General features: G+C 43.1%; 2 protein-coding genes and 2 long non-coding RNA genes across 6 annotated transcripts in view; 2 read left to right on the top strand and 2 right to left on the bottom strand.

The window, feature by feature from the left end:
* Window positions 1-4,746, bottom strand: part of LOC109719386 — a 7,519-nt gene extending 2,773 nt beyond the window's left edge. The window contains exon 1 of the mRNA XM_020246026.1: window positions 3,596-4,746. Coding sequence (XP_020101615.1) covers window positions 3,596-4,733 — 1,138 coding nt within the window. The 5' untranslated portion in view covers window positions 4,734-4,746. The remainder of the gene's footprint in view (window positions 1-3,595) is intronic.
* LOC109721395 lies at window positions 5,701-7,685 on the bottom strand. 3 transcript variants are annotated; one of them, XR_002219212.1, is made up of 8 exons: window positions 7,641-7,685; window positions 7,438-7,536; window positions 7,276-7,359; window positions 7,102-7,202; window positions 6,948-7,013; window positions 6,783-6,850; window positions 6,603-6,666; window positions 5,701-5,718 (listed from the first exon to the last, which is right to left on the bottom strand). It is a non-coding gene; the product is annotated as an uncharacterized LOC109721395 (long non-coding RNA). The 3 variants fall into 3 exon arrangements; XR_002219213.1 differs by lacking the exon at window positions 7,641-7,685 and having other exon boundaries at window positions 7,102-7,199; window positions 7,438-7,570; XR_002219211.1 differs by lacking the exon at window positions 7,641-7,685 and having other exon boundaries at window positions 7,438-7,570.
* Window positions 14,753-16,016, top strand: LOC109707790. The gene is made up of 3 exons (XR_002215573.1): window positions 14,753-14,815; window positions 14,932-14,996; window positions 15,999-16,016. It is a non-coding gene; the product is annotated as an uncharacterized LOC109707790 (long non-coding RNA).
* On the top strand, window positions 17,161-18,110 carry LOC109710883. The gene is made up of 2 exons (XM_020233715.1): window positions 17,161-17,827; window positions 17,929-18,110. Exons 1-2 carry the CDS (start codon window positions 17,161-17,163, stop codon window positions 18,108-18,110), a joined length of 849 nt encoding a protein of 282 aa, XP_020089304.1.

Genomic DNA, 21,730 nt, shown 5'->3' on the forward strand with positions numbered 1-21,730 from the left:
AAAAGAAAAGCTTCAAATACTCAAATGGTTCCATAAAACCCATTTTAAGCTTAATCCAAACCCTAGATTAGGTTCTACCATGATTAGGGTTCAAAGCTTACCTTGTAAGCCCTCCTTTTCCAAGCTAGAGATGAGGGAGGGGGAGTTTCTTCACTTCCTCTTCTTCTTCTCCTTTTTCTTCTCCTTCTTTTCCTTCCTTTCCTTGTCTTCTTCTTCTCCTTCTTTGTCTTCTGGAGAGAGAAAGAAGGATGAGAGGGAATGAGAGGGGAAAAATGAGAGAAAATCTCATTAGGCCCCATAACATAGCTATTGGGTTGCCAAAATGCAAATAAACCCCTCAAGTTTCACCTTATTCCACTGCCTGGACTGGGCAGATTTTGGGCTCGGGGACCGGTCTCCCCGACTAGGGACCGGTCTCCGAGAGCTCTCCCAGCGCAGCCAGAGCTGCTGCGCGCAATGCGACCGGTCTCTCTTTGAGGGGACCGGTCTCTCCGGCAGGGACCGGTTCCCGAGAGCTAATCCCTCAGGACTTAGCCGATTTTTCGGCTGTCTCTCTTCATACGCGTTCGGGGACCGGTCTCTCCTACCAGGGACCGGTCCCCGAGAGCTCAAAACTGCTGAATGCAGATTTTGATTCTATAGCTCTCGAAAACCTCCCGTAACTCGCTTTTAATCGTTTTAACACCTTCGGACTTTCCGAAGTGTACCGTCCTCGCACTTTGGTCAATTTGACTAAAGTTCGACATTTTCTTATTTTCCGAATTACGGTATATTACATCACTCCAATGAAGGGGTGATCTACACTTTCTACCATACAGGGCTTCAAAAGGTGCCATCTGAATGCTTACTTGATAACTATTATTATAAGCAAATTCAGCCATCGGTAGGAACTGTGGCCAACTACCCTGGTAATCAATCACACAGGCCCTCAACATATCCTCAAGGGTTTGAATGGTACGCTCCGACTGCTCATCACTCTGGGGGTGGAAAGCAGTACTAAAATCCAATCGGGTACCCAAAGCCTCCTGTAAACTCCTCCAGAAATGCGAAACAAATCGGGTGTCTCTATCAGAAACAATAGAGGCTGGTACTCCATGTAATCGCACAATTTCATCGAGGTACACTTGTGCGAGTCTTTCTCCCGACCACACTGTATGAATTGGAATAAAGTGGGCAGATTTAGTCAATCTATCTACAATTACCCAAATTGCATCATGACCTGCTTGTGAGCGAGGTAATCCAATAATAAAATCCATCTTAATCCTCTCCCACTTCCACACTGGTATGGATAAGCTTTGAAGTTTTCCTGCAGGAAGTCGATGTTCAGCCTTAACCTGCTGACAGGTTAAGCATCTGGTCACAAAATCAGCAACTTTCTTTTTCATTCCAGGCCACCAGTAAGTTGATTTCAAATCTTTATACATTTTTATACTCCCAGGGTGTAAAGTATATGGTGCCCGATGTGCTTCCTTTAAAATTTCCTCTTTAGAATCTGGATCGGCAGGTACACAAATTCTATCACCGAATTTTAGTAATCCCTGATCATCCACTTGAAAGTCGCCAACAGGATCAGTAATGATCTTTGCTCGAATCTTTTGTAGGAATTCATCATGAGTTTGCTTTTCTTTAATTCGATCGATCAGGGTAGGTTGCACTACCAATGACATAAGTCTCCAAGGTGTATCAGGAGCTACAACTTCCAAACTCAACTGCTCCATTTCCTTTACCAACAGGGGTTGCATAGTTATCGACATCGCTAAATTTTCCGTCGATTTTCGACTTAAAGCATCTGCTACAACATTAGCTTTTCCTGGGTGATAAAGAATAGTCAAATCATAATCCTTAAGCAACTCCAACCATCTACGCTGTCTTAAGTTTAATTCCTTCTGAGTAAACAGATACTTTAAGCTTTTATGATATGTGTAAACTTCGCAACGTTCACCGTAGAGGTAGTGGCGCCAAAGCTTTAATGCAAACACCACAGCTGCTAACTCAAGATCATGTGTAGGGTAGTTCTTTTCATAATCTTTCAATTGGCGAGATGCATAAGCAATGACTCTGCCATTCTGCATTAGAACACACCCTAATCCATTCAGCGACGCATCGCTGTAAATCACATAATCTACTCCAGTAACAGGTAATGCCAGAATCGGGGCGGTGGTCAATCATTCTTTCAACTCTTGAAAGCTTCTTTCGCAAGCCTCGTTCCACAGAAACTTAGCCCCTTTATGTGTCAGTTGCGTGAGAGACGTAGACATCTTCGCAAATCTTTCTACAAATCTTCGATAGTATCCCGCTAAACCAAGGAAACTCCGAATTTCTGTGACACTGGTCGGCCTAGGCCAATCTTTAATCGCTTCAATCTTCTTTGGATCCACAGCTATCCCAGTTTCTGAAATCACATGGCCCAAAAATGCCACTTCTCGAAGCCAAAATTCGCATTTCTTTAACTTTGCGAACAATTTCTTTTCTCGAAGTACTTGCAACACCATTCTCAAATGATTTTCATGTTCCTCATCACTTCGAGAATAGATCAAGATATCGTCGATAAACACGACCACAAACCTGTCCAGATATAGCTTAAAGACACGGTTCATTAAATCCATAAAAACTGCTGGGGCATTCGTCAGTCCAAATAGCATAACTGTAAATTCATAATGCCCATACCGTGTCCTAAAAGCGGTCTTAGAGACATCTTCAGACTTGATCTTAAGCTGATGATACCCAGATTGCAAATCAATCTTGGAATACACTTTCGATCCTTGCAACTGATCAAATAAATCATCGATTCTGGGTAAGGGATATTTGTTCTTGATTGTGACTTTGTTGATTTCTCGGTAATCCACACACAATCGAAGAGATCCATCCTTTTTCTTAACAAATAACACCGGTGCTCCCCAAGGCGACACACTAGGCCGAATGAAGCCTTTATCTAAAAGATCTTGTAACTGTGCCTTCAGCTCTTTCAATTCAGCGGGTGCCATCCTATAAGGCGCTTTAGAAATAGGGGTAGTCCCAGGGACAAGATCTATCACAAACTCAACCTCCCTATCAGGTGGCATGCCCGGCAATTCAGCTGGAAACACATCCCCGAATTCTCGCACAACCGGGATATCATCAATCTTGACGGCTTCTCCGTCACTCACAGAAATGCTAGCCAAATAGGCTACACATCCTCTCCGTATCAACTGTCGTGCTCGCGAAGAGCTAATGGTCATTGCGAACAATGAACTCTGACACCCCTTATAAACAAACTCCTGTTGACCCGGTTCCCTAAAGGTCACCGTTCTGTTCGTGCAATCTATGGTGGCATAATACTGTGTCAACCAATCCATACCCAATACTACATCAAACTCACCTAGTTTGTGTAGTGCCAATAAATCCACTGGCATAATCCAGTCGCCTACCCTAACTGGGCAGCGAGGGCAAAACTCACGAACATCTAGGGTATGGTCAGGTACAATCACTCGTCCTGGATGCAAGGTAGGTGCTAAAGGAATGCTATGCAACTCGGCGAACTGCCGATCAATAAAAGAATGCGAAGCACCAGTATCAAATAATGCACGAACACGAATATCATAAAGCATAATGATACCTGCTACGACCTCCTCTGATGCTGCGGCGCCCTCAGTCTGGGCGGCGTAGATCCGCCCACTCGAACCCTGCTGCGAACTCTCCGATTGCCGCTGTCCTGGTGGTCGCCTAGACTGATAGGGTGTTGTCAGGGTCCCCTGGCTCGGAGCTGAAGATGCAGGCGCAGAAGCTGACGAGGGTACAGGCAAAGAACCTCTCAGGCACTCTGAGCGAAAGTGGCCCTCCTGACCACAGAGGAAACATCTGCCCCCACGTTGTGGACACTGTGGCGGTACGTGAGGCCCACCACAGATAACACAACGCGGCTGTGGACGACGCTCGGGCGCTCCACGGCGTGCTGACGAACCTCGGCCCCTCGACTGTCCCGACTGGCCTCTCGGATACTTTGGCGGTCTCTTGAGAGATTGCTGACCACTACTCTCAGCTGCTGGCCTCTTTCCTTTTCCTCGATCCACGATGTCCCTTTCCTTCATTATCTCTGCCCCCTTCTCAACAATCAAGGCCCGATTCACAACATCCCTGTAAGTAGAGAGGTTTGACGCCTGGACCAATCTGAAAATCGCAGGTCGCAAACCCACCTTAAATATGCGAGCCTTGTCCCTTTTCATTTGCCTCTTTACACTCTGGGGAAAGTAGGTTGTCAACAGTAAGTCCTTGAACCTGTTCCACGTGATAGCAGACAAATCAGTACGGGGATTCTCACGAATGTCCACCCACCACCTGTAAGCCTCGCCGTCAAGGTGGTGCGTCGCAAACCAAACTCGATATCGCTCCTCGACAAATGTATCATAGCATAACTTCTCCATGTGCATTAACCATTTCTCGACCACCCAGTGATCTGCTTTCTCCCCGTCAAAGATACGAGGGGTGCAACGACGGAATTCATTCAATTGTTCCATCATCCGCTCTCGTTCCTCAGCCCCCACCATCTCAGGTAACATTGTCCCTGATACCGCTACAGGTACTGGTGGTGGTACTACTGTCTCCTGTGGGGTCTCCGCCCTCGGAGTTACTAGGGGTGTGTCAGGTACTGGTGACTGTGCTCTTACTGTCGCATCCCTGTCTGGTACTGTAGGTATAGGATCAGGAATCTCTCTGTCTGTCGTCTGCCGCAGTAGTAAATCCTCTAACCTCTTCATTCTATCCTCCTGTCGACGCGCAGCGTCCATCTGCTGTCGTGCAGCCGCAGCCTGCTGAGCAACCAAATCTGTCAGCTTCACAAGCTGATCCTGCAACTCATGGATCCCACTAGATCCCGAAGTAACAGAAGTCCCCACTTCCTCTGCATCCGCCGCCTCAGCTGCCCCGGCGGCTTGCGAACGAGTCAAAGGCATCCTGAGCTGCAGCACAAAAACAAATATAGATTAATAAAACCTATACTACTGACCCTTCATTGAGGATATAAACCAGCTAATTAAGCGAAAGTAACGAAATGTAACGCGTACTAACTTTCGATGTCACATTGTCGGCCGCCAACGTGGCCCTTTGCAAAGTTAGTAATTGCACATTCCGATCAAACTCCTACTATTCGGAGTTTATACTTTACCCAATCGAAATACTTTCGCTAACAACAGCCTCGACTAGACCTCGTCTCTCACGAGCCTATTCTTATAGTCCAACCAACCTAAGGTTTGCTAGGTCTACTAAGACTCAACCCTAGGCTCTAATACCACTATAATCTGTCACGCCTGGGTACCAGCAGAAGCATATCCGGTACGTGCACAGACCCGCCATACACCTACAGTATATAAGGCGTCTATGAAGAAAGCAAGTCGATAGGAAGTAAAACAAAGAAAGTCCTATCCTGATATCAGAGCAATGTACAAGTCGATATACTATCAGTAAAAGAACAAAGAGTATACAATCCAAAAATCTCAACCACAAGAAGAAGTATCACAACAAAAACATCTGGTTCAAAAGTAAATATACATCACGGGGTATACAAAAATAGGTACAATGGTGGTCTCTCTATACATAGGGACATCACCCTCGGCCTTAACCCGAGTAGCAAGGTGATCGACTAGCATGCTCCTAGCAATGTCTAGCTAGACGCGACTCCCTTGCCACGATCACTAGCCTCTCCTGTAGCCTTGCCACGATCCCTAGCCTCTCCTGTAGATGGCTCTATAAAAACAACCACCAAAAGGGCGTGAGAACTATAAACAATAGTTCCCAGTGGGTAAGCCGCCAGTCTCGGCGAATTACACCACTAGGCTCATGATGTGCTAAATGAAAGCGAAAGCAGAAAATGCATGATATATAATTATGCAATGCTAACAGGTAATGAGCATGTAAGCAACATGTAATCATAGTCTCAACAGTAATGAATCAACTGAATAATAGAAGCATAGCAACTATGATAAGCATGAACATAAGCATAAATGTGTAAGTAACTACTATACACTGTAACTGGTAATCATTCATTACTGTCCAATTCCCTTTAGCACTTTCCTTTCATTCATAGGGATCTACTCAAGGTAGTCCAGCTTGCCCTGCGCCTAATGGCCCCGTGGTAGTGTACACTCCCCACGGCAATCCACTTCGACACCCAATCCCGCACGGGCGAGCAACTGTCGCGTAGGCCAACTCCGGAGTGCCGGCTTGTAGGGAGCGACCCTCACAAGCATGTGCGAATGAGCACAATGGCAAGCAAATGTAATAAATAGTTAACAATTCTCAATAGTCATCTCTAAACATATATAAGGTTCTTACCCTCGACTTTTAGGTCGGATTTGAACATAGCATGTTAGTATCCACCAGATTAAATGACTAGATAAAAGAACTATATAATTACATATGTCATTTGCATCAACTACTAGTCAATGACAATGTTTGAACATACTATTAACCGAGACATACATTGATTGCATCATTATTTATTGTTTATGCATTTAAACTCAAAGAGAAGGCAATCATTCATGATTCACATAATTATGTCTAATTCGTAGTTATATAGCTTCATAATGAACATAGAAGGAGTTCACTTGCTCCGGTTAGGTCCGACCCACCTAGCACTAAGCTCGATTCAGCCTAAAAGAGTCCCGAAATTAGCTCAACTAGGCCTCAACCTTGCTGAAAACAAAGCATCAGAACTGTATTGGAAACTATTACCAAAGGTTGAATTTCGGTAAAATTCTCAATTGTACTATATTGAAATTTGAATCCCTGATTTTGGTTCACTTTAGTACCTCCAATTTAACCTCTAAAGGCTCTCCAATGTCAATTGAAGCTGATTCACAGGTCGGTTGCACCCACGCTGCGAGCAATACCAAAACGACGTCAAAATACTCGTATACTAGTTAATATAGCCGGAACTTCACTTAATCAGTTTTCTAACTGAAATATTAGCTTACCCTTAGTTGAAATATTTTCCAAACCCGTTCCCAAGGTCACCAATTAACTCAGAGTGATTCGGAAACCTGCTGTGAAGAAAAGAGTCCAAACTGCATCAAGCTGTTTAATTAAACCATGTTTAGTTCCGAATTAGAATCATAAATTCCTACTTACCTTCACCAAGCTTCAAGGCAGCCTTTCCCTAGATTAGAAATGGGTAAATCACAGCTAGATAACTCCTCTCTAGCTGCTGGAATCAATTTCCAAACCTGCTGCTGAAACCGAATCCAAATCAGCCTTTAATCTGAATTTCTTGCGCAACGCGATGAAAAGAAACAGGTACTATACCTTCTTAGATCATAAACTCAGTTCCAACTAAACTAAGCTATAGTATCTGACCCTGTCAAAGCAGCAAATCCCCTTTTCTCTCAGCTGGAAACAACGAAACCTAAAATCAGCCACTATTCGAGTAATTAAGCCTCGATTACGGAAAAAGGTTGAGTCGATTACCTCTTCAAGCCTCTAACCAGCAGCTCACTGGTCCAGAGCTGCGAAAAGACTTCCAAAGTACTCTCTCACACGTTCACAAGGGCTCCGCAACACTCGCAACTAGCGAAGAACAAGCAAAGCGACGAAAACAAGCGAAAGCGTCAATTTCTTTGTAGAGAGAGAGAGAGAGAGATTCTAGAGAGAGAAGGAACCTTCAAACCTACCTTGCTGAGCTCAGAGAGGCTTATCCAGGTTGCAGGGGTCGAACTGGAGGTAAAAGGGATAAGCATGCTGAGTAAAAAGACCAAAATGTCCAAGCTGCCACGCAGCTGCTGCTGCTGCTTGCTGTACCGGTACAGCATTAGGCTTGTACCGGTACACCAATGCAGAAAATGCAAAATTCGCAATTGCAATGCACTTTCTTGCTTTTAGCTTTCCAATCACCCTCTAACTTGTCCAAAAACTTGTCCAAGGCTTTTAGAATATGTAGGATAATTCCACTTTGCCTTCCACACACTCGAACTCTGCAATTGGCAAAAGTTCAGTGTATTACAGGTAGCTCCAGCATTCCCACTCTGGAAATGAGTCTATCCCTCCCGACCCCGTAGGTTTCTCGATACCGCACGAGCGAACATAAGTTGCGTAGGCCAACTCCGGAGTGCCGGCTTGTAGGGAGCGACCCTCACAAGCATGTGCGAATGAGCACAAATGGCAAGCAAGCGTTGTCAACAGCTTAAGTACCCAATCATCATGTCTCTAACATGGTAAAAGCCACTAGCAACCGAACGGTCTAGTTCTATGTCTCCATGTGATGTCTCAACACTCACCTTACTTAGTGCCTCTTTATGACACTTCAGCATTGCTATAAGTTAAGCACATTTCATATTCTATGTTTCATTCATGACTTTAACACTAGGTTCGAACATGACCCGAGCTTAATGCTGCTTAATGACATTAGCCCAATTATTCTCAAGTAGTGCAAGTCTTCCAAGCCTCTCTATAGCATAAAGTAGCCTCTTATTTAAACGTAAGTCCAAGGGCAGGATATAATTTCCAATTTCAATATAGATACGCGATCCCAAGCCTTACATGGAATGCCGGTCTCATGTACAGGTTCCAGATGCTAGTTCTCTACTACATAGAGGCCCAAAAATTCATTACACATAACATAGGCATGTTAAGCATTCTAAAATCCACAATAAATACATTTGTCATGGAAATGCATGAATTTCTACTTTACGAAGCATAAAACATTGGATATGAGAATTTCTCATATGCTAGGCTAGGTCAAACCCACCGAACAACGCGCAACCCTTCGTTTCGCCGAAACGAAGGTGTCCACTAGCCTCCTAGTACCCTAGAAGCATCAAAATGAGGGTTAAACGAATCTAACGAACAACCACTAGCTCAAACATTAACCAACTAGACAAAAGGGCCAAAATCTCACCTATAGTGAAGAAATCCCTCATCAAAGCTCAAATGGAAGTCAAATCCCTTCTAAAGCAACCTAAACTAAGGTTCTAATTCCATTAGATTAGCCCCACAAGCCTCAAACAAAAAGTCCCAAAATAAACCCTAAAATTCAAATCTAGGGTTTCATCTTCCAAAATCCATCAAAACTAGGTCTAGAGGGGAGGAACAAGCAACTAACCTCTTTAGAAGCTCCAATCCAAGCTCCAAGAGTGAAGATCTCCTCTCTAGTAAGCTCCAAGTCCAAGCCTCCAAGCACCAACAAGGTGGGAAGAGAAGGAGAGGAAGATGCTCCAAGTCTTCTTGCTTAATCTTCTACTTCTCCTTCTTCTCCTTCTCCTTCTTATTCTCTTTCTAGAGTGTGTGAGAGAGTGAGAAGTGAGGGAAAGAGAGAAGGGAAATGGCCTAAAAGCCCTCTCATATAACAAAATCCAGAAAAGTCCCTCAACTAATCATCCTAAGCATCAGCCCAAACTGGGCAGTTTTCGTCCAGAGGGACCGGTCTCTCCTAGCTGGGACCGGACCCTCGGGACCCTCCCGCAAAACCAGCTCTCAGGAACCGATCTCCCCAGCCGGGGACCGGTTGCCTCGCCGTGGGGGACCGGTCTCTCCCATCAGGGACCGGTCCCTAAGAGTAAAAATCTGAGGACTTGCCCAGAAACTCAGATTTCGAACTTTTTGGTCGGAATATAGTCTACGACCCTCCACCAAGTGTGGGAAAGCTCGGAACACCAAACCCAAACACTCGAACCTTGCAATTTGCGAAAGTCCAGTGTGTTACATAAGATGTTGGGACACATCTCGAAACAGAGAATCCAAAAGTTAATTAGAGAAGGCATTTTAGATGATTTTGACTTCTCTGAGTTTGGAATGTGTGTGGACTGTATAAAGAGAAAGCATACCAAAACCTCCTCTAAAGGTGCTAAATGATGTGATGGAACATTAGAGTTGATTCATATACCAATATATGCGGACCTCTTCCTCTCTCTATTACTCGCCATAAATATTTTATCACATTTACTGACGGCTACTCTCGATATGGCTATCTCTACTTGTTTAAGAAAAATCTGAACCATTAGATGCCTTCAAGGCATATAAAGCTGAAGTAGAAAATCAACTCGAGAAAATGATAAAAGTAGTCAGATCAGATAGGGATGGTGAATATTTTGGTAGACAAACAGACAAAAGGCCAAATCCCTGGGCCTTTTGCTAAGTTTCTGGAGCAGTGCGGAATTGTTCCACAGTACACCATGCCAGGGACACCTGATTAGAATGGTATTGCTGAAAAAAGAAACCGCACATTAATTGATATGCTCAGGAGTATGATCAGGAATTCCGATATCATTGTGGAGTGAGGCACTCAAAACTGCCATGTTTATTCTTAATCAGGTCCTATTAAGGCTGTCACTAAGACTCCTTTTGAGCTTTGGACAGATAGGAAACCCAGTTTAAGATATTTTTATACATGGATTTGTCAAGCTGAGTCCAAATTGTATGATCCGCAAATAAAGAAATTGGACCCTCAAACTATATCAGGATATTTTATTGGTTATTCAGAAAGGTCCAAAGGGTATAAATTTTACTGTCCATCACTTCCTATAAAGATTGCAGACACTAAAACAGCACGGTTTATTGAGGATGGTGCAATTAGTAGGAGCTCTGAGCCTCGGTTCATTGAATTTGAGGAAATTCAAGAGCATTCGGATTCTCTACATGACAGACCAACTATTGTCCCTCACGATTTGATGGTTCCTATTCCAGTGGAAGACAAGTCGTTTTGGAACCACAAAGTGATTGTGAACCTATCATTGATAATTCACATCAAGAAATGTATATGTGGATAATTTACATCAAGATATACAAGTGGATAATTCATATAAAGATGTATAAGTAAATAATCCACATCAAGATGTACATGTGGATAATCAGATAGATTTAAGAACATCCTCAAGACAGAGAAGACCGGCTATATCCAGTGATTATATTGTCTATCTTTATGAGAATGGCTAGAGTCTAGATGATACTCTTAGTTTTTCCGAAGCCATAAATAGTAATAATTCTACGGATTGGTACAATGCTATGAAGGATCAGATTGAATCCATGAACCACAAGAAGGTATGGGATCTTGTTGAGTTACCTATTGGAGTTAAGCCCGTAGGATGTAAATGGGTTTATAAAATCAAATGAGACTCCAAAGGTAACATAGAAAGATACAAGGCCCCTCTTGTGGCAAAAAGATTTACTCAGAAAGAAGGCATTGACTATAAAGAGACTTTTTCTCCAGTATCTAGAAAAGAATCTTTCCGTATTATTATGGCTCTGGTTGCTCATGGGGATCTCTATAAAGAGGTGTATATGAATCAACTTGAAGGATTCTCGCAAAAGGAAAAGGAGCAGTTGGTATGCAAATTAAAGAAATCAATATATGGACTAAAACAGGCCTCCCAACAGTGGTATCTCAAATTGTTTCAAATTATTTTTACCTTTGGTTTTAAGGAAAATATTGTTGATCAATGTATATATTTAAAGGTTAGTGGGAGTAAAATAATTGTCTTAGTCCTTTATATTGATGATATTTTGTTTGCCGGTAATGATCTTGGGCTATTGCATATAAGCCCAGTATTGCTCCTGTCTAGAAAGGGGATAAGCTTACTGATTTTTAGTGTCCCAGAACCAATTAGAAATTGAACAGATAGAAAAAAAAGAAAAAAGAAAAAGGTTATGAGGTATTTGAAAGGAACTTTGGATCATATTGCATATTACGAAACCACATTACAGGCTATTTGGCTTAGGAATTTTATCACAGACTTAAGAAGTGTGGACTCAAGTGCTCGTCCGATAAAGATTTTCTGTGATAGTTCAGCTACGTTTTCCTTTGCCAATAACAACAAGATTATAGCAGAGTGTAAACATTTAGACACTAAATATCTTGTTGTGAGAGAGAAAATATATGAAGGTTATGTTACAATTGAATATATCAGTACCAAGTATATGATTGCAAACCCAATGACCAAGGGGCCGGCACCTGGGTCAAATACCGATCGTGTTAAAAGTATGGGTTTGATTAGTTCTTTTGATGTATAAAGTTTTAACATTTATCTTTTTCAATAAAGTTAAAGTTTAATGCAGCTGTGTTGCACCATTTAATAGACAAAGTTTCGTCTATTAACGAATGAACATACAGTTTAAGTTCATTCATAGAGTTGTGCCATATAAAGTGCTCGGCTAGGAGGTGAAGATGATACGGTAATTATGGAAGGAAAATTTCGTTATGAAGAGGTGGACCGCCGTAGTTCCTATCATTGTAGTCTTTTAGTTTGAGCTAAAGATCGAGTTCTATGGTATTTCACCATAAAGTTTCCAATAATGCGCAATAAAGTTTAATTTGGAGTATAGAAAATCCGTTAATGGAATATGATTAATATGAGCCAAGTGGGAGGTTGTTAGGATTTCCATATATTGTGGCCCAATTAATCATATTTAAATTAGGATTCGCTATAGATAAAGGTCAATCCTAACAGATTTAGAACTACTTGATATGGTATATTTTATCCCTATCCCATCTATTTTAAATTTAAATAGAATCCTAATCAGACTTTGATGGAAAGTCGATCTAGACTCTATATAAAGGGGTATAGGTCCTGCCACCTTCTCATACGCATTCTGGTGAAGAATTACCATCGGCTCCACACCATACGGTAGAGTGCCTGAGATAGGGGGAGAAACCAAATCACCCAAGTTCGTTTCGTGACTTTCAGATCATAGCCGGACTTCATGCTTCCGCAAGATTGATCAAGAATTTCTTCTCTATGGCGCTCTGTGAGTTATCTTATTTTATTTTGATCCTAGATTTTGGTATGTATTTAATTTTCGTCTGATTTTACATACCTATAAAAATCTATCACCCATTCCATGTCCGTGTAAATTTCTTTGTGAGTCCTTGTAATTAATTTCTTCGGCTAATTACTATTCATGCTCTATTTCTTTTCTTTTTATTCTTTTAATTGCTTTTGCTACTCTTTGTTCTCAAAAAGCAGCACCGATCATTGCTGCTGGTGGAGAGGTATCGAGACGGCATTGTCAAGAGGTCGGCGTCTAGTTCTTCTTTCTTTTCTTTGTTTTATTTTGTGAGCTCTTGCTAACCCTCGAATGCTGGATATTGCTTTTTTGAGCAAGTAATTCCGCCAACAAGTTTAATTTTTTATTACCAATAATGTATGAAGACTCTCCTCGACTATATAGGCTTTTTTTGATATGACCACCTCATGTAACATGTCGAAACCCGAAAACGATTATCGAACTTTGATCAAATTGGCTAAAGTGTCGAGAGAAAGGGGCTGGCGAGTTCCATTTTACATTCCAACAAGGTTGGAAGGGTGAAAATGAGTTTAGAAAGGGTTAGAAGGGTTTTAGCATCGAGCGGCGTGAAGTAGACTCGAATCGGAGCTAAAACAGAAATCTGGAGCATTGTGTACCGGTACACCACGGTGGTTGTACTGGTACAGCAAGCAACCCGAGCACAGGTTGCTCTCAGGTTTGAGTCTGCATGAAGGTGTACCGGTACGGGACCCGTGTACCGGTACACAAGCTGCGAAACCGAGAGACATTGCTCTCGGGTTTGGACCTCTGTGCAGGGCTGTACCGGTACGGGAGCCCGTGTACCGGTACACCTTGGGTCTAACAGCCCAGTGAAGTCTGCTACAGAGTTAAAGTTGAGGGGCCTATTTGCTAATGTTTGTAGTATCTTGAACTTTGCAAAATTATAAAAGTTGGAAGTGGGGTTGAGGAGTGGCATGTAACCACAGGTCCTAATATTGGCAAAGGTGTTGTGGGTCAATTTTGAGGGTTATTAGACTTCTGAATGTGAGAAAGTGCGTCGTTGAAGCGACTCCTAAACTTATTGTATTATAGTATACAGAACTTCAATAAATTGCAAAGTTCGAGTGAGGAATGACATTTGGAACCTTCCCACATGTTCTAAAGGGTTTAAAGATGTTTACAAATAAGTTTGAGAGTGATCGGAAAGCTAGAAGTGAGAAAGTGCATTAAAATTGCGAAATCTGTAATTTCTGCATTTGTGTACTGGTACAAGCCTAATGCTGTACCGGTACAGCAAGCAGCAGAGTCAGCTGCTGCGGGACAGCAGGGTTTTTTGGTCATTTCACCTCCTGATCCTTATCTACCTGATCCAGCTCGAGCTCTGGAGCACCTTGGAAGGTAGTAGAGCTCAGAGAAGGGTTTCCTCACCTTCCTCACACTCTCTCTCTAGGGATTTTCTCTCTCTACAAAGAAGTCACCGTTTTGCACGGTCGTCGTCGCCGAGCTCGCTCTTCGCTGTTTGGGAGTGTTGCTGAGCCTTGGTGGACGTGTGAGGGAGTGTTTTGGAGAGCTTTTCGCAGCCCTGGACCAGTAACTCACTGGTTGCAAGCTTGAGAAGGTAATCGGCTCACTTTTTCAACTTTCGGCAATCTATTGGACGAGTTATGTATAGTTTCGTGATTGTTGCTTCTAGTTGCTTTAATCTGAGATTTCAGTAGTTACAGTTGGATTAATTAGCTGTGAGTTAACCTCCTTAGACCAGGGTTAGGCTACTTTGAAGCTTAATGGAATATTTAGCTAATTATGAAGCTAGTTCGGAACTATACGAAGTTTACTCGGGCATTTGATGCAATTTGAAACTTACTTCTTCGCAGCAGGTTCCCAATTCACATTGGGCATAATTGGTGACCTCGGGAGTTGGTTTAGTAGGTGTTCTGACCCAGGGTAAGCAAGAATTTCAGCTAGAAAACTGAAATTTCTAGATTTCGACTAATATAGCTTATATACAAGCATCTTGACGCCGTTTCGGTTTTGTTCGCAGCGAGAGGGCATTTGACCCTTGGACCGTCTTTGATAGGCAGTGGAGGGCCTTTTGGAAGCCTAATTTGAGGTATCAAACTAACCCTAAACAGGGAATCAAATTCCTACTTTGCTCTAAGTACGAATTGTACCGAAATTGGACATTTCGGTTATAGTATTGACTCGACTTTCGTACCTTGTTTTCAGCAGCATTGGGCCTTCGTTGAGCCGATTTTGGGACTTCCTTTGGACTGTTTGGAGCTTAGTAATAGGTGGGTTTGACCTAACCAGAGCAAGTGAAGCGCCCCTATGTTCTATATGTATTATAGAATCAATATAATTGTGTGCAATCGTGGTTAATATAGAACTTGGAACATGTCACTATAATGTTTGCTATATGATTGAAATAGAATCTCTATAAAGTAGGGAACATTTATGCATAGAGGTATTCTTGTTTAGTTCAGTAGAACAACCGAGAGATAAGTTTATTATGTTCCTATAAAGTAGAGAACAATAACATTCGTTGACTTTATTGATTGTAAAGTAGACAACAATGACATGCTTGTGCAATGATAATGAAAGATTCTAATGCCATATGTAAATTAACATTACTCTTGCATGCTTATTAATCTAGTGGATACTAGTTATTGCCAATATTTATTATATTGAGAATTCCGATCAAAGGATCGAGAACTTTGCAAGTTGGAAAGTGATGATTGAGACATGTTGGACTGTGGATTTTCTTGCTGCCATTGTGCTCATTCGCACACGCTTGTGAGGGTCGCACCCTACAAGCCGGCACTCCCGAGTTGGCCTACGCGACAGATTGCTCGCCCGTGCGGGATTGGGTGCCGAAGTGGAATGCCGTGGGGAGTGTACACTACCACGGGGCCATTAGGCGCGGCGCAAGCTGGATTACCCTGTGTAGATCCCTGTGAATGAAAGGAAAATGCTTAAGAAAATTGGACAGTAATGAATGATTATCAGTTATAGTGTACAGTAGTTACTTACACATTTATGCTTATGTTCATGCTTATCATAGTTGCTATACTTCTATTATTCACTTGATTCATTACTGTTGAGATTATGATTACACGTTACTTTCGCACTCATTACCTGTTAGCATTGCATAATTATACATATCATGCAATTACTGCTTTCGCTTTTATTTAGTACATCATGAGCCTAGTGGTGTAATTCGCCGAGGCTGGCGGCTTACCCACTGGGAACTATTGTTTATAGTTCTCACGCCCTTTTTGTTGTTATTTTTACAGAGCCATCTACAGGAGAGGCTAGGGATCGTGGCAAGGGAGTCGCGTCTAGCTAGACATTGCTAGGGGCATGCTAGTTGATCACCTTGCTACTCGGGCTACTGCCGAGGGTGATGTCCAGTGTATAGAGTGACTACCATTGTACCTACTTTTTGTATACCCCGTGATGTATATTTACTGTTGGGCTAGATGTTTCAGTGGGGATACCTCCTCGGTTGTCAAGATTTTGGGATTGTTACTCTTTGTTCTATTGTTGTTAGTCCTTGTGACTTTTTCTATGCTCTGATATCTGGAAAGGGTTATTTTATGCTTTTACTCCTATCGACTTGTTTCTTGTAGACGCCTTATATACTGCAGGTGTATGGCGGGTCTGTGCACGTACCGGATATGCTTCCGCTGATACCCGGGTGTGACAGATTATAGTGGTATCAGAGCCTAGGGTTGAGTCTTAGTAGACCTAGCAAACCTTAGGCTGGTTGGACTATAAGAATAGGCTCGTGAGAGACAAGGTCTAGTTGAGTTTGTTGTTGGCGAAAGTATTTTGATTGGGTAATCTATAAACTCCGAATGGTAGGAGTTTGATCGAAATGTGCAATTGCTAACTTTGCAGAGGGCCACGTTGGCGGCCGACAACGTGACATCGGAAGTTAGTACGCGTTACATTTTATTGCTTTCACTTGATTAGTTGGTTTATATCGAAAGTAAAGGTCAAATAGTATAGGTTTTATTAATCTATATTTGTTTTGTACTGCAGCTTAAAATGCCTGTGACTCGTTCGCAAGCCGCTGGGGCAGCTGAGGCGGCGAATGCGGAGGAAGTGGGGACCTCCGCTACTTCTGGAGCTAGTGGGATCCATGAGTTGCAGGATCAACTCGCGAAGCTGACGGATTTGGTTGCTCAGCAGGCTGCGGCAGCTCGACAGCAGATGGATGCCGCGCGTCGACAGGAAGATAGAATGAAGAGATTAGAGGATTTATTACTGCAGCAGACGATTGATAGAGAGATTCCTGATTCTATACCTCCAGTACCAGACAGGGACGCGACAGTGAGAGCACAGTCACCAGTCCCCGATACACCCCCAGAAGCGCCGAGGGCAGAGACCCGACAGGAGACAGTAGTACCACCACCAGTACCTGTAGCGGCATCAGGGACAGTGTTACCCGAGATGGCGGGGGCGGATGAGCGAGAGCGGATGATGGAACGACTTAATGAATTTCGCCATTGCAACCCTCGTATCTTTGATGGGGAAAAAGCCAATCATTGGTTGGTTGACAAATGGTTAATGCATATGGAAAAATTATTTTATGATACTTTTGTTGAGGAGCGATACTGGGTCTGGTTCGCGACACACCATCTTGACGGTGAGGCTTACAGGTGGTGGGTGGATATCCGTGAAGATCCCCGTGCTGATTTATCCACTATCACCTGGACGAGGTTCAAGGAGTTATTACTGACAACCTATTTTTCGCAGAGTGTGAAGAGGCAAATGGAAAGGGATCTGAGAAACCTGAGGCAGGGGGACAGGACAGTAGCAGAGTATGAGCGAGAGTTTTCCCGATTGCTGCATTGTGTTCCTTTTGTGGTCAGAGATGATGAGGATAAGGCTCGGATTTTTGAGGCAGGTTTGCGGCCTGCGATTTTCAGATTAGTCCAGGCGTCAAACCTATCGACGTATAGAGAGGTGGTAAACCGGGCCTTGATTGTGGAAAAGGGGGCAGAGATTATGAAAGAAAGAGATATTGTGGATCGAAGTAAAGAAAAAAGGCCAGCAGCTGAGAGCAGTGGTCAGCAACCCTTCAGGAGACCACCGAAATATCCGAGGGGCCAGTCAGGTCAGTCGAGAGGTCGAGGTTCCTCAGCACCCCGTGGAGCACCCGAGCGTCGTCGACAGCCACGTTGTGTCATTTGTGGTGGGCCTCACTTTCCACCACAGTGTCCACAACGTGGGGGCAGATGTTTTCTCTGCGGACAGGAGGGCCACTTTCGCTCAGAGTGCCCGAGGCGTTCTCTGCCTGCACCCTCGTCAGCGTCTACACCTGCATCTTCAGCTCCGAGCCAGGGGACCCCATCAGCACCCTCGCAGTACAGACGACCACCGGGACAGCGGCAGTCTGAGAGTTCTCGACAGGGTTCGAGTGGGCGCATGTATGCCGCCCAGACTGAGGAGGCCGCGGCAGCAGAGGAGGTCGTAGCAGGTATTATTACGCTTTTTGATATTCGTGTTCGTGCATTATTTGATACTAGTGCTTCGCATTCTTTTATTAATCGGCAGTTCGCCGAGTTGCATAGCATTCAGGTAGTACCTACCTTGCATCCTGGACGAGTGATTGTACCTGACCATACCCTTGATGTTCGTGAGTTTTGTCCTCGCTCCCCAATTAGGGTAGGCAACTGGATTATGCCAGTGGATCTTTTGGCACTACACAAACTTGGAGAGTTTGATGTAATATTGGGTATGGATTGGTTGACTCAGTATTATGCCACCATAGATTGCACGAACAGAACGGTGACCTTTAGGGAACCGGGCCAGCAGGAGTTTGTTTACAGGGGGTGTCAGAGTTCATTGTTCGCAATGACTATTAGTTCTTCGCGAGCACGACAGTTGATTCGGAGAGGCTGTGTAGCCTATCTGGCTAGCATTTCTGTGAGTGGTGGTGAAGCTATCAAGATTGATGATATCCCAGTTGTGCGGGAGTTCAGGGATGTGTTTCCAGCTGAGTTGCCGAGTATGCCACCTGATAGGGAAGTTGAGTTTGTGATTGATCTTGTCCCTGGGACAACTCCTATCTCGAAAGCACCCTATAGGATGGCACCCGCTGAGTTGAAAGAGCTGAAGGCACAATTGCAGGATTTATTGTATAAGGGTTTTATTCGACCGAGTGTATCTCCTTGGGGAGCACCGGTGTTGTTTGTTAAGAAGAAAGATGGATCTCTTCGATTGTGTGTGGATTACCGAGAAATCAATAAAGTCACAATCAAGAACAAATATCCATTACCCCGAATTGATGATTTATTCGATCAGCTGCAAGGATCAAAAGTATATTCTAAGATTGATTTACAGTCAGGTTATCATCAGCTTAAGATCAAGCCTGAAGAAGTTTTCAAGACCGCTTTTAGGACACGGTATGGGCATTATGAATTCACAGTTATGCCATTTGGACTGACGAATGCCCCAGCAGCCTTTATGGATTTAATGAATCGTGTCTTTAAGCCCTATTTGGATAGGTTTGTGATCGTGTTTATCGACGATATTCTGATCTACTCTCGAAGTGACGAGGAGCATGAAAGTCATTTGAGAACGGTGTTGCAAGTACTTCGCGAAAAGAAACTGTTTGCAAAGTTAAAAAAATGTGAATTTTGGCTTCGAGAAGTAGCATTTCTGGGCCATGTCATTTCAGAGGCTGGGATAGCTGTGGATCCCAAGAAGATTGAAGCGATTAAAGATTGGCCTAGGCCGACCAGTGTTACAGAAATTCGAAGTTTTCTTGGTTTGGCAGGATACTATCGAAGATTTGTAGAGGGATTTGCAAAGATGTCTACATCACTTACCCGACTGACACATAAAGGGGCTAAGTTTCTGTGGAATGAAGCCTCCGAAAGAAGCTTTCAAGAGCTAAAGGAACGGTTGACTACTGCCCCGATTCTAGCACTGCCTATTACTGGAGCGGATTATGTGATTTACAGTGATGCGTCGCTGAATGGATTAGGGTGTGTGTCACGCCCCGGGACCGATGCCAATTTGGCCCGACCCGAGCACGTCAAACAGACGCCGAACGGACAGAGTTTCCCCTATCCGCCCAAGGCTCATCACATGTACATTTTCAATAAGAAGTGCACTAGCGGAAACATACACAAACGGCTTACACGAGGGTAAGCAATAGCCATTAGTGAAAGAAAAAGGAAAACTAAACATTCACTTGTACTATGATTCATTTTGGATCACATACATTGCATTCATCTAGTAATTTAACGAATTCTTACATTCCAAAATCTTTACATTCTTTCATCATTTCTTTTACATACTATAATAATAAAAAGATGATCACAAGGTAACTTACTACAAATAAAACCCGCCAACTGTGGTGGCACTGAACTGAAGGCGGGCGATACCTTTACCGCGGTGCTCGGGCTCGCTCGGTCTCGGATCTGTGGAAATAGTGGGTGAGCAACTACAACAAAGTTCCCAGTGGGTTCGGCCACACAATTACCAACGGGACTCCCTCGGATAACTCAGGCATACATAGAAAGATAAAGCAGGATATAGTAACCAATTAAATACATGAATGCTAATTATCATACTAAATAGGCTAGAAATATGCTAACATTAAATAGATAGCAAGGTTATGCATGTTCTTTGTTTTTAACATTACCTTGTTCTCATGCTCTTTGTTCTTTAAATCATTAAGCTCCCGGGTTGCCACTTTGATTGCTTCAAATTAAGTCCATCAATCCCGAGGAACCACCAGCTAGGAACGTCCATTACGGGTCTACTCCAACCGGATGCATACCTGCGGATCGCATCCCGAGGGGGAGCGACCGCCTCTGAGCACGGAACTCATAGAAGTATGATCGATCCTATCAAAGGATTTATAAGTTCAATCTTGACTTTACAAGCTAGCTCTATGTTCTTTACATCACTCTTATTGCAACTCATGCTATACTCTTTGCATTTCTTTTAGCTTTTGCTAACTCTAGCAATTACCTTTCTTTACATTTCTGTTCTTATTGCCCACTTACTTAACTTTGACATTCGTTATTCTTATACGTCTTTATTGCTCTCTTTGGTCTAGCTTTAGTGACGTTTATTCTTATATCATTCGATCTTTGCTTCACTACTAACTCTAGTGTTACTTACTTTTAGGCATTATCTAAATGCCACTCGATTTGTCATTGTGCCACTCGCTTCTTTTTGCTCACTGGGTGCTCAAATTTTTCTCTCTGATACATTAATAGGGTTTTGAACATTTATTAGGTCTACAGAACATGTCATTATGCCGTGTGCTCACAACATGCAATACATGCACATTTTATCATTAGATTTTACCTAACTGCATGCAACAATATATGGAACATATGCTCAAAGAATGACACATTAGACATAGAGAGAATTTCAATGAGTTTGGAAAGCACCACCCACCTCGTAGGCTTCCAAAGGTGCTCCGATGATTTTCTTGAAATTTTTAGACGCCTCTTTCTTTACCTGCGGCAAAACGAACCCTTATTAGGCCATTTTGCTCATAACTTTACTTTGACTTTTCGTAATGTTAATCCGAGCGCACCAACGCGTCGGAAATACCCCCAATTAGGTTTTGAGAGGGTCAATTGCACTTAGAAACCCTCATGAGCAAAAGCCCCAATTTGGTGCCCTAGCTCCAATGTGTATCAAAACCTAGGGTTTGATCTCATTGGGAAGCAAAAGTAGCTTCATTACACTCTAAATAGTCCATTAGAACCATTCTTAGCCTTTCCAAATCCCTAGTTTGGATTTCACCATTAGAGGTGGTCCAAGCTCACCTATATAGCAAACCTAGGTTTTGATCTCTTTAGAAGCAAAAGAAAGCTTCAAAACTCTTTAATCATTCCATTAAAACCCATTTCTAGGTCATTCAAAACTCATTCTAGGGTTTTACTACACTTGGGATCAAAGCTTACCTCAAAGCTTTCCCAAGGTTGCTTCAAGGAGGAAGGAGAAGAGGTAAGCTTGAGTATTCTATAGTGTCACCTAAATAGCTTGG

The sequence above is a fragment of the Ananas comosus genome, linkage group 1, assembly GCF_001540865.1.
Source record: "Ananas comosus cultivar F153 linkage group 1, ASM154086v1, whole genome shotgun sequence".
NCBI classification, from domain to species: domain Eukaryota; kingdom Viridiplantae; phylum Streptophyta; class Magnoliopsida; order Poales; family Bromeliaceae; genus Ananas; species Ananas comosus.

What these genes read in the sequence shown, in the direction of transcription:
- LOC109710883 (XM_020233715.1), top strand. Translation starts at nt 17,161, where the DNA reads ATGGCGGGGGCGGATGAGCGAGAGCGGATGATGGAACGACTTAATGAA. An exon ending in ATATCCGAGGGGCCAGTCAG is followed by an intron (nt 17,828 to 17,928) that starts GTCAGTCGAGAG and finishes TTTCCACCACAG; the next exon opens with TGTCCACAACGTGGGGGCAG.